At 36.0% G+C, this 15,380-nt stretch overlaps 1 protein-coding gene across 13 annotated transcripts in view; it reads right to left on the bottom strand.

Moving 5' to 3' along the window:
* Positions 1-15,380, bottom strand: part of DMXL2 (Dmx like 2) — a 55,037-nt gene that overhangs the window by 23,236 nt on the left and 16,421 nt on the right. For 8 of the 13 annotated variants that reach the window (XM_086620371.1, XM_086620370.1, XM_086620373.1 and 5 more), the window contains 12 exons: positions 15,001-15,175; positions 13,987-14,220; positions 12,606-12,883; positions 11,713-12,409; positions 9,816-9,937; positions 8,648-8,737; positions 7,158-7,275; positions 5,536-5,655; positions 4,830-5,057; positions 2,404-4,083; positions 1,992-2,102; positions 1,048-1,217 (listed from right to left, as the gene is read on the bottom strand). In XM_086620371.1, coding sequence (XP_086476497.1) covers positions 1,048-1,217; positions 1,992-2,102; positions 2,404-4,083; positions 4,830-5,057; positions 5,536-5,655; positions 7,158-7,275; positions 8,648-8,737; positions 9,816-9,937; positions 11,713-12,409; positions 12,606-12,883; positions 13,987-14,220; positions 15,001-15,175 — 4,023 coding nt within the window. The remainder of the gene's footprint in view (positions 1-1,047; positions 1,218-1,991; positions 2,103-2,403; positions 4,084-4,829; positions 5,058-5,535; positions 5,656-7,157; positions 7,276-8,647; positions 8,738-9,815; positions 9,938-11,712; positions 12,410-12,605; positions 12,884-13,986; positions 14,221-15,000; positions 15,176-15,380) is intronic. The other 5 variants (XM_086620381.1, XM_086620375.1, XM_086620382.1 and 2 more) reach the window with 5 other exon arrangements.

Raw genomic sequence — 15,380 nt, 5'->3', positions numbered from 1 at the left:
CTAATACTATCAGGTGAAATCCCTCTTGCAATCCATTATTTACCTATACTTAAGCTAATAAAAGTATGTCTTTAATGAACAGTTTGGTTTTTGTATAGGACTCAGATGTAATTACATTTGATTTGGCATACTAGGATAATTAAGTTTTACTCCTGGATTCTCTGAGTATCCTGTAACTTAAAAAAAAAAATATTTTTACAACAGATGACTTGGAAATTTAGTGAACTAGTAAGTACTTCTGTTGCATGGACACTTCCGAGATTGTGTTATTTGTTATAATTCAAAGTAAAAGCTAGTGATTATTCAAATCTGTCACACTTCAAGTTATACTGAAGCTGAAATTGTTTCTAAAGTAAGGATTTAAATTGCACTGGTACCTATGGGAAACAGTTTTAAATATTATCTCAAATATATGACTTTTTATCCTTATAGACCTCCCGTAAGAAAACCCTGCATGCAAATGAGACTGTGTTATTTTGGTTTTACATAACATAGGTGCATATGGCTATAAACCAGTAATTTTGCGACTCTTCAGATGGGAAAAACCTGCATTTATTTGCATTTCAGATCTTTCATGTTCTATAGTACTCCATTATAAAAAATGCAAAATTTGCAAAAAGACCCTTCGACTAGTTTTTGTTTACTAATATTTTTAGACATATTTATTTCTTAAATAAATCCCACTACTGAACTCAATAATTCTCTGTTTAATCTATAGGTACATACTGTCTCATATATCTGAAAACAAGATTCTTCTTAGAGTAGGCTACTTAATATGATCTTTTAACATATTGTAAAATATATCAGAGGGAGAAAAGAGGTGCTTCAGAAAGGGCTTTTCCCTAGATCAGTTGTCTTGTACCTTACTATTGAATAACGAAATTTGTAAGCCAGGACTGCCAACATCGGCTGGCATAGAAGAACACTAGTTACCATCTCCTGGCTGGGCTGGAGCACAAAGGAATCTGCTGTTCACAAGTCACCGTGCGTATCTGTTAAGGCATACCTAACAGCATGTAACTATAATTTGCAAGCAATAAAAAGTACCTTCTCAATGCATCTTCTGAGTGTGTTGATATTCCTGACCCACCAACCAATACCCATAGCTCTTAATTCAGACCACTGTGGGTCTCCCTTCTGGATAGCAGGAATCATATTGATCAACTCCTCCTCAGCCTCAGAATGGAAAGCCCATGCAAAATGGCAAGTAGATAGGCCTGAACAATAACATAATAAAGTTCAGAAGATTAAGACTTGTTAATAAGCAAATGGAACATGTCAGAGATGGAAAGTGGCATCTCCAGCCCAAGAGTTAGGTAGATCTGAGAGAGACTGTTTCCCTCAACTGGAAGCAGAACTGCTAAAGGAACAGCTGAAATATCTTTTTGCTCGCTAGGGATATCCTCTCCTAAGTGCTTCTTCCATTCTTTCCCAGCACCCCATTCATATATGTACTAGAGTTATATGGTGAAAGATTGAAGGAAAAATATTGTTATCTCAGAGGCAGACCCATTCTGGGCCAGAAACCTTTCTGTCTGCTGTTTAGGTGTTAACTGCTTTTCCTTCCTGTATTTCACAACAGTGTTTACCCAGATCAAGCAAGTGGAAAAACCTGCTCTGATGAAAATAATAAAATAATCTTTAAAGTAAGATAAAGACATGCTTATGTTAAATGGTATCTTAATTCCTCCAGCAGAAACAATGAAATACATATACAATCTGTATGTTTTCTGGTTGGGGAACTTACTCATGCCTCAAACTGAATGGGGCAGAATCTTTCTTCTGTTCTAGAGCTATTCTTTTTTGCTATTCACAGTGCATGTAGGGAAGCATATACTAAGTCTTTGCAAGATAAGGGCCTTAATGGAGTAGAGATAATCTAAAATGAATATGCAGACAATAGAAACATCATAATATTTTACATCAAACATAAACACATCCTGTCAGCTCAGGACGATCAAATGAAAGCAATACTTTGCTATAAGAATTACCTTGATGAAGCAGCTGAACTCGATACAGAGGCGGGAGTGATGTCAGAAGGCAGGTGTGCAAGCGCATAGCCAACAAGTATCGTAAGCCACATTCATCTAAGGTATCTCTTCCTGTGAAATACAAGATACTGACTTTTGAACATGCAGGTGACTACAAGAAGCATATATACAAATATATGCAGCGCGTGAAGAATGTATGTTTCTAAACTTGCGGAGGACCGGAACTACAAGTTATTTATTAGGTATGAAATATAAGCAGAGATTTACATTTAAGTGTTTTTCTCTGTTACTGTACCTAATTGGAATAATGGATGCTAGCTTTCAGCTTTGTTATCCCAAAACACCCAAGGACTAAGTTTACCTTTGCTGAGAAGAACAAGAATGTTAATTCAATAATATGTCAGGTACTAACCTGAGTAATTCTTATCTCTGTTCTCATCCAGTTCAGTGCTTGTCGTGGCGACAGTGTCTGCCAAAGCTACAAGGAACATCTGCTCCAGTCGAGTGAGGCCTGGCAGACTTGAGTGCATCAGATGGCTTGAAAGGACACTAGCATGTTCTCGGCCAAAGTGAGTTGGACCATACTGTGACAGATTAATAACTTTAGATTTACTCTCCCTCTTTTCAGGCTCAAAATCAATAAAGTCATCAGTTGTAACAGGCTGAATCTGGAATAGATCTGAGTACTGATCCTCCGTTTTTCTCTTAGCATGATCTTCAGAACCCTGAGGTATTTTAGAAGTTTCTTCAGAAACGTAAGTGGCATCTTGATCCGCAGCGAGCAGCGCATACAGTGGCAGTGGGGGAATTGAGTCTATCTCTGTGTAGTCTCGAGTACCATCTTTTCCAGCTGTGATGGTATCCTTTGCAGTACTACCACTTACACTAATGGTGCGAGAAAGATGGCGTTTAGGACCAGTTCCTTCTCCAGCTTCTGTGTCTTTAACTATTGCAACTTCCCCTGCAATACATTTAACTAAATGCGACAGAATGGCTTTGGCTCGGCGAACTTTACCCAGATCCATAAGTTCTAATAACTGTGTTGGATGATACTGAGGGAGAGTAGGTGAAAGAACATGAGCAGCTTCAAAAAGGCCACCATCCTGAATTACAGTTGGAGTGCCAAAAACATCATCCACAATACCTGCCCCATCAATTACACTGGTCTTCTTTGCTATCAAGCTTGTTTTAAGTGGATCTTGTGTTGCTGAGTCTTCAGTAGTAAAAACATCGCTTTCTCCATCACCAAACTTGACAGCGTGTTTCCACTGGGCATAAACATGCATTTCACAGTCCATTCCCACTACCAGTATACCATCTCTCACCCAGGACAGAGAAACAGGCAGTGAAGGAGTGCCATCTACAGATGATACCAAATCAATTGATCTAAGCAACACCCACTTTGACTTTATACCTTGTTTTATGCTCCCACCTAGTGGTAAAGTAATGACAGCTACTCCCTCTTTGCTGCTAATTTGATCTGTTACGATTCCTGAAAGTCTTCCGTACATGAAGATGTTGGCACCAACTCCAACTGTCAATATATGTGAACCATCTTCTTTTGATACCCAGTCCAAATGTACCAAATGCTTGATACTGGGCACTAGGCATCTGTCTTTATTCAAAAAAGCATCTGATTTACTGTAAACAAATAAATTACTATCTACACTGACCCTTGAATTAAGTACGTTTCCAACCTTAACTAAGTCATCCAGATGAATAGTCTGTTCCAAAACCCATTCTGATCCTCCTGTGGACTCACATTCAAGAATACAAACATGCATGGAAAATTCTTTGGAAACAAAACCATTATGCTGCATGGGTTGTTTGTATGCTACTGCAAGACGTCCTGTGTAAGAACAGCTGACAGCAACTGGCCTTCCTACTATGCTCACTGTACTGCTGTTGTCTTCTCCTTCATCATTCATTAAAGGCCATTTTCTCCAGTGATAGGTTTCCCTTTCTTCATTTTTGCTGTTTAGGTCTGTCTCTACGGTACATCTCCAGAACCGCACTCTGTTGTCTGAACATGATGTTACTATCAAGTAAGGTGCAAGGCAGACGGGGTATATTGATGAAGAACTCAGGTGACCTGAAGTTAGAACAAACATATTTACTTTTAGTAATATAAAGTAGAATGCCTATATTAATAAGGCAGACACAACACTGTTTTACTACTGATAAAGAACTTCACAACCTGGAATTATTTTTTTAAGTTGGAGTTGGGTAAGGCCAAATGTATTGAGACTGGTAACACCTTGAACATTACTAATCATCTAGAGTTCTGGTCACTATTCAAACAAGGTAAGCTGGAACTGAACTAATTCCGAGAATGGTTCTTAGAATGGTGAGAGGAATACAAAGCCTTAATCAGATGAGATAAAGAAATTAAGGTTAGGTTCATGTAGCCTACCAAAATGAAACCTAAGAGGGATGGGGGAGAAAAAAAAAAAAAAAAGACAGTAAAGACACAGACAGAAGAAGGGTAAGTGCATCAGGTAAGAACACCACTACATACCAAACACATTAATGTGCTGGCAGATGAACAAGTGGAAAGTGGGTATAAATTGTTCATTAATAAATTAAGACTAGAAGTTAATTTTCCAACTATTATTCCTAAGTGTCAAGAACAGCATTCCTGTGGGGACTTCATATGTTTATGAAAGGGTAAAATGACATAGATACAATGACTTGAGAGAGCCTCTTTAGTCCTGTGTTCCCTGTATCAGTAAATCAGAATTTGATAGGCTGAGGAGATCTATGTATCTATCTGAGGATATCTATCTACAACCCTATAAACCAGTGGACCAACTGGACAGAAAAAAATGTTAAATTCACCTGCTGAAGGAGTTGCTCTTATTACTTCCACACCAACAGGAAGGTCCAGAGGCTGGCTATACACAAGTCTGGAGCTCAGAATGAGTTTACTAGCAGTCTGAAGATTAGCAATTGATGAAGACCGTGGAATGGGACTGATGCCAGGTGATATATCTGGAGAAAAATCCACAGTCTTTTGCTCAGGTACACTAAGCTTATTCTCTGATGAAGTAGCTTCAGTTGGTTTTGCTGTATAAAAAAAGAAAAATTGCCAAAGGTGTTAAAAATTGTTTATAATTAAGGACAAGGCATGAATATCCTATAATCAGATTTATTTTCTTAGCAGTGCTTAAGTTATGCAGAAAATAATTAAATGATGTGTGTAGGCTACCTTAGTTTTGTTGCATGCTATGACTATTTGTTTTAAGATACCCATAACATTCTGAAATACTGATAGTTTAAAATAAAGAATTCAGTGCTTAAGTACATTACTTACCCTATCAACAAATTTTTATATTGCTATTGGTATAGAATGCAACCAATGTTTGTAAGGAATCTTACTGCTTTTATTGCACTGATACATTGTTCCAAAGATTCCTGACTTTGAGGCTTCTGCTTGACAAAAGTGACACAATTTGTTTTAAAATAGACCACCAAGTTTTAAATTTTCTTTCATGTTATTTAAAATAATTGTCTCTCTCTAAGAAAATTGCAGCCACTCACTCACCTAAACAGGCTTGCACAGATTTGAGATGAAGATGCCACATCTGAAGAACAGAGCAGCCATTACTATCTTTTTCAATTACTACTAGATAGAACTTTTCTGAGAAAGGTGGTGGACGATAACCTGTAATTTAAACATAAGTATCATGAAGTTTACCTTCAACATAAATAATTTTCAGTAACAAGACTCTCTAAAAATTACCGATACCAAAAACCCCTCTTTTCCTCTTTGAAAAAAATTGCCTGATTATAAAACAAAATATTCGAACAGTAACATTAATAATGCAGACTCACAGAATATCTCAAGTTGGAAGGGACTCATAAGGATCATCAAGTCCAACTCCCTGCTCCTTGCAGGACCAGCTAAACCCAAACCATATGACTAAGAGTCGTCCAGATGGTCCTTGAACTCTGACAGGCTTGGTGCTGCGACTGCTTCCCTGGGGAGCCTGTTTCAGTGACTGACCACCCTCTCAGTGAAGAACCTTTTCCTAATGTCCAAGGTGCCCTGACACAGCTTTATTCCATTCCCTTGTGTTCTATTGCTGGTCAACAGAAAAAGATCAGCACCTCCTCCTCTGCTGCCCCTCCTGAGGAAGCTGTAGACTGCAATGAGGTCACCCCTCAGCCTTCTCTTCTCCAAGCTGAACAAACCAAGTGATCTCAGCCACTTCTGGTAAGCCTTGCCCTCAAGGCCTTTCACCACCTTGGCTGCCCTCCTCTGGACACAGTCTAATAGTCTGATGTCCTTCTTACACTGAGGTGCCCAAAACTGCACAGAATGTTCAAGGTAGGGCCACACCAGTGCAGTGTAGAGCAGGACAATCAACTCCCTTGATGAACTAGCTACACTATGCTTGATACACCCCAAGACATGGTTGGCCCTTTTGGCTGTCAGGGCACACTAGCACACATATTCAACTTGCCATCAACCCAAAACCCCAGATCTCTTTCTGCTGGGCTGCTCTCCAGCCTCTTATCCCCAATTTGTACGTATATCCAGGATTACCCTGTCCCAGGAGGAGAATTTAGAACTTGCTCTTGATAAATTTCATTTTCTAATTCATGTTTTGTTTGCTCATGGCTACAGAAGAATTAAGAAAATAAAGAGATAGACTAACTTACAACCTGAGTATTAGTAGCAAATCTAATTAGATGTATTTGCCTTCTCAGACAGTTTGAACTGTTTTGCTAGATTGTAAAGACTCTTTTCCACCTACGTGGTTTCTTCCTTTTTCTTTTAAAGTTTGTCTACTACCAAGTTCCCCAATTACTTTCTATTGTATTAACTTGCAAGTCAGATATATTCACTTTATCACCTGGAACTACACATTGATGCAGAAAATACACTTCTATTCTATTTTGCACACATTTTTAGATATACAGCATTTTGAAAAATGGACTTTGTCACGTAAGCTAAAATGTTTCACTCTAAGCAAATAAGAATGCTTTAGTTTAATGTTACCACGTGAACAACAATTCATATGAGCAATGTGAAATAGGCATTTTACTGAATTCTACAGATTCTCATTAAAAAGGAAATTAGCATATGCCAGCTAGATTTCAGTATTCTTTAAGAATATTTTGGTACCTATTTAATTTATATTAGTTATTTTAATGCTATACCTTGTGATGGTTGGAAAAATATCTCAGTTTCCTTCCCTTCCACATCTTCCTTATGTGATTTGTATCCCAAAATGAAGTCTTCTTGAAAGACATGAAGCAATTGTGTGTTTGAACCACACTGAAATATTAAGCAATAGTTATGCTTCCAGAAGAGTATAGCAACATTTTGTACTAATGCAATTATTTCTGTTGTGCAATCTAGCTACTGATGAGGACCACTTTCTTTTAGAATGTTGAAAAGTATTTTAATGCATCAGAAAAACTATAAACATTTTCCTCTTATATTGAGAACAGCATATTATAGAACTTACTGTTTGTTCATTCAAATATTTCACTGAGTTCTACCATGCTAGACAAATTCTTTAATAACATTTTCGCCACAGTTGTTGACAGATGAATTAGTATTTGATTGGGTTTTATTTCTTTAGGTGTTGAATAAATGACAGTGGCAAAAACTTTTAGACTTTTATCCCTCTTCAGTGGGAAGACATGTCTGCAGTGATTTGCTTGGGAAATGTGAAAAAGGGAATGAATTGCAGATTTTCCTTCTCTCTGGTATCTCAACAGCAATCCTTCCTGAAAGCAACAGATTTCTTTGCAGTACCTCCACCTCTCTACAAAGGAGGCTGCTGGCAGTGAAATCCCTTCCTGCAGGCAAGGAAAATATGTCCCCCATAGACATTGATGGCAAAGTTTTCATGTTGCAAAATACCCTCTTTTTTCCAGAGAAACATGGAAAGAGAGTATTCCCTGTACTCATCTGTAAAAATTTTAGAAAAATATTTTGTGAATCTGAACTTAAATTGAAGATTCTATGTGATTAACACTTAAGACATGGAAATTTATTGACAAATAGATAAATACTTCTTTATATATGCCAAAACCATCCAGATGCCTAATTAAGAAATGGTAAAACACAATGTTTTCACAGGCTGCTTCCTAACAGAAGACAGTGCTGGAATATGTACAATCGAATAACTGTAAGAACAAAGTGTAATAATACTACTTCTTCATTGTTTGAAATGTATAGCTGTATTAGTTAACAGATAAAAATTTGTCTTACAAGACAGACGAAAAATTGAAGTCATACATGGCTATGATTCCTACATTTTGGAATAGTTAGGTCTGGTTTTTAGGTCTGCATTTTTTTACTGTTGTTCATCTTTTTTGTTTGTTTGTGTTTGGGCAGAATGTTATTTTTTTTCTTTAAATTATGATGGTTTGTAAACTAGTCTTTATTTTGTTTTGATCAATATTTATGCTTAGAAAACATTGTTACAGTCTAACAACAGGCTTTGAGCTCCTAGCAGCTAAAAGAAAGTTGTCTGACTAAAACAGGTATCTCAACAGTCACAAAAATTCAAGGCAGTCATTATCACCATAGAAAAATGTCATCTTATCTACCTCTTTGGAACAGATTAGGTTAATTAACTGACAAAGCTATTAAAAAACTTTATGTGATACTGTTAAAGAGTTAACCATTTATTTACTTTGTTAGTTATTGCATCAAGTTCAATAATGCATCCTGGTCGAGCAGTAGATTGTTGGCTCACAATATTAAACACTTCTCCAATAAGTTTCTGAAAAGGAGCAAAATGAGAAGAGTTAGTATATTTTTCCTTCAGACAGTAGGAAATTGCAGTCATTTACAATAAACTGGTACTTTAATTTTCCTTGTTGGCATAAATGGTAACAGATTGCTTCCTGTTGTCATTTTGGCATTTACGAATAATGCGTTTATCAAGACATTTGCACTGTTGTGAGTCAGCAGCTATTCATGGGGATAGCACACCAGCTTTTATGGAAACTGTTGTTTATTTAAAGATTTATCCTTTCATAACATAAGTTAGTATCTGTGCCATGAGAAACTCAAATATACTGCTTCATTTTTGTTTAAAGCTTCAGGTTGTGTCACAACACGTAAAAAAAAAAATCAGTACAGCTTACATATGAACTGAATGCTCTGTTGATTTTTGCTAGAATGTTCACAATCATTGCTCCTAGAACAGATTTCTTAGACTGATCTGAATACTGACAGGCTCTATTTTGCAGGATAGTTTATAAAATAACAGAAGAATGGAAAAAAAAAAAGCAAAGATGTGCTTCTTTATACAATAACAGTGCAAGGTCAGAGTTTACTTTGCTTAAAGTCACAGAAATGAAAGATAAAAAAGGAATAAAAAATTGCTTATTACAGGAAAAAAAAAGAAGCTAATATCACCCTCAGGTATAATTTGCCTTGATTCCCTCAACTACCTCACCATCTCTGCCATTCCTCACATATAGATGTAACTTTGGTGGATATACCTAAGTCTTGCTCTTCTGTCTTCACTTCCTACTTGCTCTTGACTCCTCTCTTTTGAGAAGACAAAGAAATAAATCCTATTGTTCCTTTCTCTACCTGCTACAGGTTGGGGAAATTTTCTTTTAGTCCAGCCACTTTTAGAAGTAATAGCAGCATTTCTGTCTGTTAATGCTTACAGACAGCTGCAAAACGTGATTACGCAAGGTGTAATGCATAAGATCCTATACATAGAATGGCACAAAACTTATACAGAACTAAGTGAAGACAAACCACTGGAGGGGAGGGAAAAAAAAGTTACCTTAGTTCCTTAGTTTTATTTTAATACTTTCAAGCCATTGCTACATAAAACTTACAGATGATTCAGGGTCAGATAATTCATCTAGAAGTTTGCGTGCATCTACAACGGCTTGATAGAGTCTCAGGTTTTTGCCATCAGATGCAACAAAGCAAGCACTAGCAGAGTTGCAGTATGTACCTAACAGAAAACACAAAAATTTCATAGTTGAAGAAAAAAATGGCATTCAAATGGCATCAGGTAGTCTATTACAATTCACTTCACAATATCTGAATATGTTTCTAACATAATTTTCATAAAGTCCTGAAGCAAAAAACCTAAGCAATGTGTTTTAATGTGTGCATTAAAATGCCATTATCTGAACTTGAAAATAACTCCTTCTCTGCCCATTTATGTAACTAAAACTCCTTATAAAAGTTGTCAGACTAAGCAGAATTCATATATATTTACATACACTGTTCACACATGCAAAACCCAGTATGTAGTACACCTAAGGGAACACTGCCATTCCTTAAAATTATCTTCTCTTCGCTGTCACCTCTAAGGACACGCTCAGAAGGGCTAACAGTAGCTTCCCCATGTTCTCAGAGACAATTTAGAGTAGCAGTCTGAAGTAAACTGTTCAGAAAAGCTGTATTAGCTATTGCTTTTTTCCTTAATTTCTGTCTCTAGGCTCTTGGATAAAATTAACCTCTATGAATATTCCCTTCTACCCTCCAGTTAAAAGTGCAGATAGAAAAGTGGAGGGAGAAATATATCTGTAGTAGTGAATAATATATGAAAAACTGTAACAGAGTATCTTGTTTGCTTCTCTACAGTATATAGAACAGGCTTCACACAAGGTTTTCTGTTCTGATGTATGTTTTCCTCTTATATTATAAAAGGGAAGCAGCTAGTTATTTGTGTTTAGAAGACTTTGTGGGATTCAGACAGCACAGAACGTTACTACGTGAGCAGAGAAAATGGATTTATTTTAAATCAAAGATATGTTATGCATTTATTAAGCAAATTTAGGATTTTTGAGGTTGTACAACAACTTCGACACCCATTTAATCATTGCAAAGGTCAGACTGGCCTTAGCATAATAAAATAATAATATAAAATGTCATGTTATATCCACAGCACAAATGCCATTTTTAGTATTGTATACAAAGATGACAACTACTACAACAGCATCTTTATGATAATTCAAAAATAAGTAACTGAGTGGCTGAATAGAGTAACATTTGTAGAGACAATTTCTAACTGTAATAGAAAGCCCTAAAATAATGTACAAAAACTGAAGAATTGTCTTAAGGCTGTTCTGCCTGACCTCTGAAAAAGTTTTCTTTGCACTTCTGTAAAGTTAATGTCTATTTCTTTAAAAATATTCTATGTTCTAACTGGCCTTCTGTAAACCACTAATGGCCAGAAGAATTTCGGTATTGTTTCAGGATCTTCTAAGCAGAGTTCTTAGCCAGCGTGTTAAAACAGTTTGATACTTTGAATTTTGGCTAAAAATCTTTCCCAAAATTCAGATGTTCAAGTGGTGAAAATACTAGTTCTGTTCAGCCCACTCCCTCCTGCAAGTGTATATGGCCAACAACCCAGATGCCCAAGGCATCAGAACACCTGCATTATTAATACCAGGTCAATGCAGAGAACATTCAGTGAAGCTGCCTAAAACACTGAGGAAAGGGATCACCTTGTTCTTTGAGAGAGTGATGATTTGCTTGCTCACACGGAGAAGTTCACTGAACATCAGCTGATCCACAGTAACTACAGATACATTCAGACCAGATGAAATGTTTTGAAGTAGCTTAGCCTCAAATCAAAATGCTTAATTTACATAAGACAAGGATATTGCTAAAAAGTTAATATAAATATACTCCAAATACAATAGTAATTTATTTTAGCAAATTAATTCTGTGACTCACAGTGTAAACTCTATCTGGAAACATGCTAAGTGTACTCACCAAGGCAATAGCTGGGAATAAGTGTTGGAAGCCAGGCTACATTAGAAAAAGCGGAGGTATGAAGAGAGTTAATTCGAGCCAACTCAGATACTCCTCCAGTGTATGACAAAGGTCCTATAGGGTCTACCCGCCACAGGATCAGCTCACTATAGATTGCATTCGGGTCATGGAATGTACGGGTTGCTGCATTTTTAAGTTGCTGCCTAGAAGAACCTTTCACATGTTTAACAGGATCCATTATTCTGTTTATCCTGTCAGAGTCCCAGGAACTGTCTGACTCAGGAGTTAATAAAGCATTATGATGAGAAGACGTTAGCAGTAATGGTAAAACAGAATGGCAAGCTAGATCATTGAGATGAAAACGGTGACCACAGTACCTAAATTTATGTGATACAGTTAGCACAGTCGTGAAAGCTGATTTATCAGCAAAAGTAACTGCCCACTGGTTTAGAGAGCCATCTATGTGTTTGGAAATCATCATTACTATGGGAGAAATTGTATTCACATTTGCACTGTCTTGGGGAAAGCTTGGTCCTTTATTTGCTAGAGTCTCATCTGAAAAGTCCATTGTCTTCTGATGTACATCATTACTGTTATCTTTTACAAAGACAGGGCAAGCATACATCATAATATTTTTGCTAAGGGAACTAGCATCTCCTGATGGAAATGCAACGGGAATCCTAGAAGAAAATGACACCTAAAAAAAAAACAACAAAAAAGAAAAAAATTAGAAGGTAACAACCCAACTTAAGTCTGAACAAATGTTAGCTGTTTCACAGCAAGACAGCAAGTACTTAAAATTAAATTCATGCTGATGTTCAGACATAAAAAAAAGGACACAATGATTGTTGATTAAGAACATAAATAATAAAATAATTTCATATATACAATACCTGAACTTGTCGAAAGATGCCTGGAGTGTATTCATCTAAATATTTCACATGCCACACCAAAAAGGTACCATCAATAGGATGGATAGTAAAAAGCATATCTGGATTTCTGTTCCATTCAGTTAGGAGCAACTCAATTTTCCTATCTAACAAAACTGTTGGAAGAGGCATGCGTGGGCCTGCTAGTACAGATGTTTTGGGGCTCCCTTCTCTTTCTCCATCCTCATGTTCCGAAGAGCCTGTACCAGTCCCTGTCTCTGATTCTCTGTCTATAGACAAGTCTGCAACAGAAGAGAAATGTGCCATTTTATCCATTGCAAAGATTTCCCTACCAGTTTCTACTCAAAATAACACAGTATTTTTTAATTTGCTAATAGTACTAACTGATAAGAACATTCATGCAAATTGAGGGTATAAACATCTGTCTTTGGTCTGTCTGTACAATAATATGAGGCTCTGGCCTTTGACTATTGCTCCTAACTATGCAATACAAGTAATAGTAAATATAACTGTAACAATCCAGCTATTTAGAGCAATGCCCTGCCCAATATTATTCTGGTCAACTATATAAACCCACACATTTTATGGTTCCAAATTGATGTGGGTTTTCTTTGTATTTAGAAGGTAATAATGAAATATATGGTATGTGATCATTGATGAAGCAGTATGCATTGCATGTTCAGTAAGAATTACCACACACGTAGCTACTGCATTCGTAACCTAGATTTTAAGAACACAGGCATTAAAAATGACACCATGTATCATCAGTTTACTGTCACTAATTGGTCTCACTGGTTTCTGTAGAAAGAATTTTATTTTTACACGTTCTCACTGGCTGAGTGACGCTTCCAAAGCAATGTAAAGTATTTCTGGTAGGATACGTTTTCCATCATTAATTTCAAAATATGTCTCTCTGTTCGTTTGTGAACAACTACAGTTGGCATCATCAGGTGATCTAAGGTTTAAGATGTAAATCTTACCAGTCCAGGAAACAGTGCAGTTGCATTAAAGTGGACCTATGTCCAGCCCTTCTTAAAGCTTGCCATAATTGGTATGTCATTATTGACAATCAGATTATAAGATAAATAGAGAGCAGATCTTAGTCATAATTTAGTAGCTCAGTGGAATATATCCAAAATGGAAGTGAAAGTCAAAACCTATCCTTCTTTTTCAATGTGTATATTACTATTGCATTCCAACAGAGAGTATATAATTGAATTTTTCATGCTTACAATTACAGCAGCCAAAATCTCAGCTGTAAATGTCTATTTTACATCAGTAATAAAATGTTAGCGCTTGTAATTCTTGTGCTAGATAATTGCATTATTTATTGCAACAGGACATGTTTCAAAATAATTGTGCTGCATATCTCAATATTACTAACCGTGATCTAATTTCATATGTAAACCTCTCTCTTTTTCTTCCATTTCTTCTTCCTCTCCAACCTCAACATCAAAATCTTGTTCTAGTTGCTGTTCAGAAATTTTTCTTAGATGCTGCATAAATACTTCAATAGAAGATGTAAAATTAAATTCCTTATTATTCAACCAGTGAACAACGAAGCCTCCGTTTCCTTCATCTATATTAAAAGCTGTTCCAGCCAAGACTGAGGGAATATCTGTGGACAATTTTAAACAAATAAAAGAGCTATATATTAAACTGCCCATCTTTTTTTTGTATATATATACACACACACAGGTATCCACAGATCTCTTAATTAAGACATTTAACTTATTTTATAGAACATAATTTGCGCCTGTAAGATTAGAAAAGTAAGATGCAGATCAAATTTCTACATACAATTTTAATAAAAAAAGTAAAAATATTTTTACATCAATAAATTTATATGAAAATTGATTCTTATGTGAATAGTACACGATACTGAACAGTTCTAACTGCTCAGTTTCGTACGCTGCCATGTTGTCATATCATGTACAGATTTTAGGTAAGGCACATGATTGCTCCTTCATCTTTTTCTTGTTTAAAATCTTCTGAATTATTCTATAAAAAGTAGCTGGTTTCCTGCCAAAACAACTGGTACAGCTTTTTTTCATTCACTATATATTCTGTAGGATGCAAATACTCTATTCATCATACACCGTTGGCTCCCAAAACCCAACAATCAAATGCTAACCAGTCTTGAAATTTAGATTTCTTTTGCTTTCTGATGTGCAAAGATGAATTTAATTGGCTTTTAAAAATGCTGAAGGTATTCAGAATAAATTCAGCCTCGTTTGTTGTACAAAACTCTATTCCAAGTAACAGACTTGTGAAATAAGTCTTCCTACAAATTTCCTGTCTTCAATTAGGCAAAGAACATGCATCTTGGCCCCTTTTATTTATTTTTTTCATTTTGTGCAAATATATTATTACAGTTTAATAAATGGTTATATTTCACCTGTATTAGGGTTGATGCTTGCTGCTATATGGAAGTGACCAAGTGCATTTGCGTGATGTGAAATGTGACGCTGAACTTCATGAGTACCCTGTTGATCTGGCAATACATCTGTGTGGGTAACAAGAACTGAAGATCTCCTTTGTCCTTTTCTCATATTTTTCAGATGGTGAATTGTCTGGTATAGTTATAAAAAATAAATTAAGAAATACTAAAAAACTATAAGGTAAAAATTCATACTTATATAAAGCCTAAAGCTTTTTAATTTCCTTCTGCCTAAGAAGTGAAGACTAACTTAAAAAGGATTATTTTAAATAGATTTCAACAGAGATTAGTAACACTTATGTACATTAGTTCTGGCCAAAGGCAAAACTCTTCTAACA

This window comes from Tauraco erythrolophus, chromosome 14 (genome assembly GCF_009769465.1).
Source record: "Tauraco erythrolophus isolate bTauEry1 chromosome 14, bTauEry1.pri, whole genome shotgun sequence".
NCBI lineage: Eukaryota > Metazoa > Chordata > Aves > Musophagiformes > Musophagidae > Tauraco > Tauraco erythrolophus.
The sequence above is the reverse complement of the archived record's forward strand: the minus strand, read 5'-3'. Positions and strand labels throughout refer to the sequence as shown.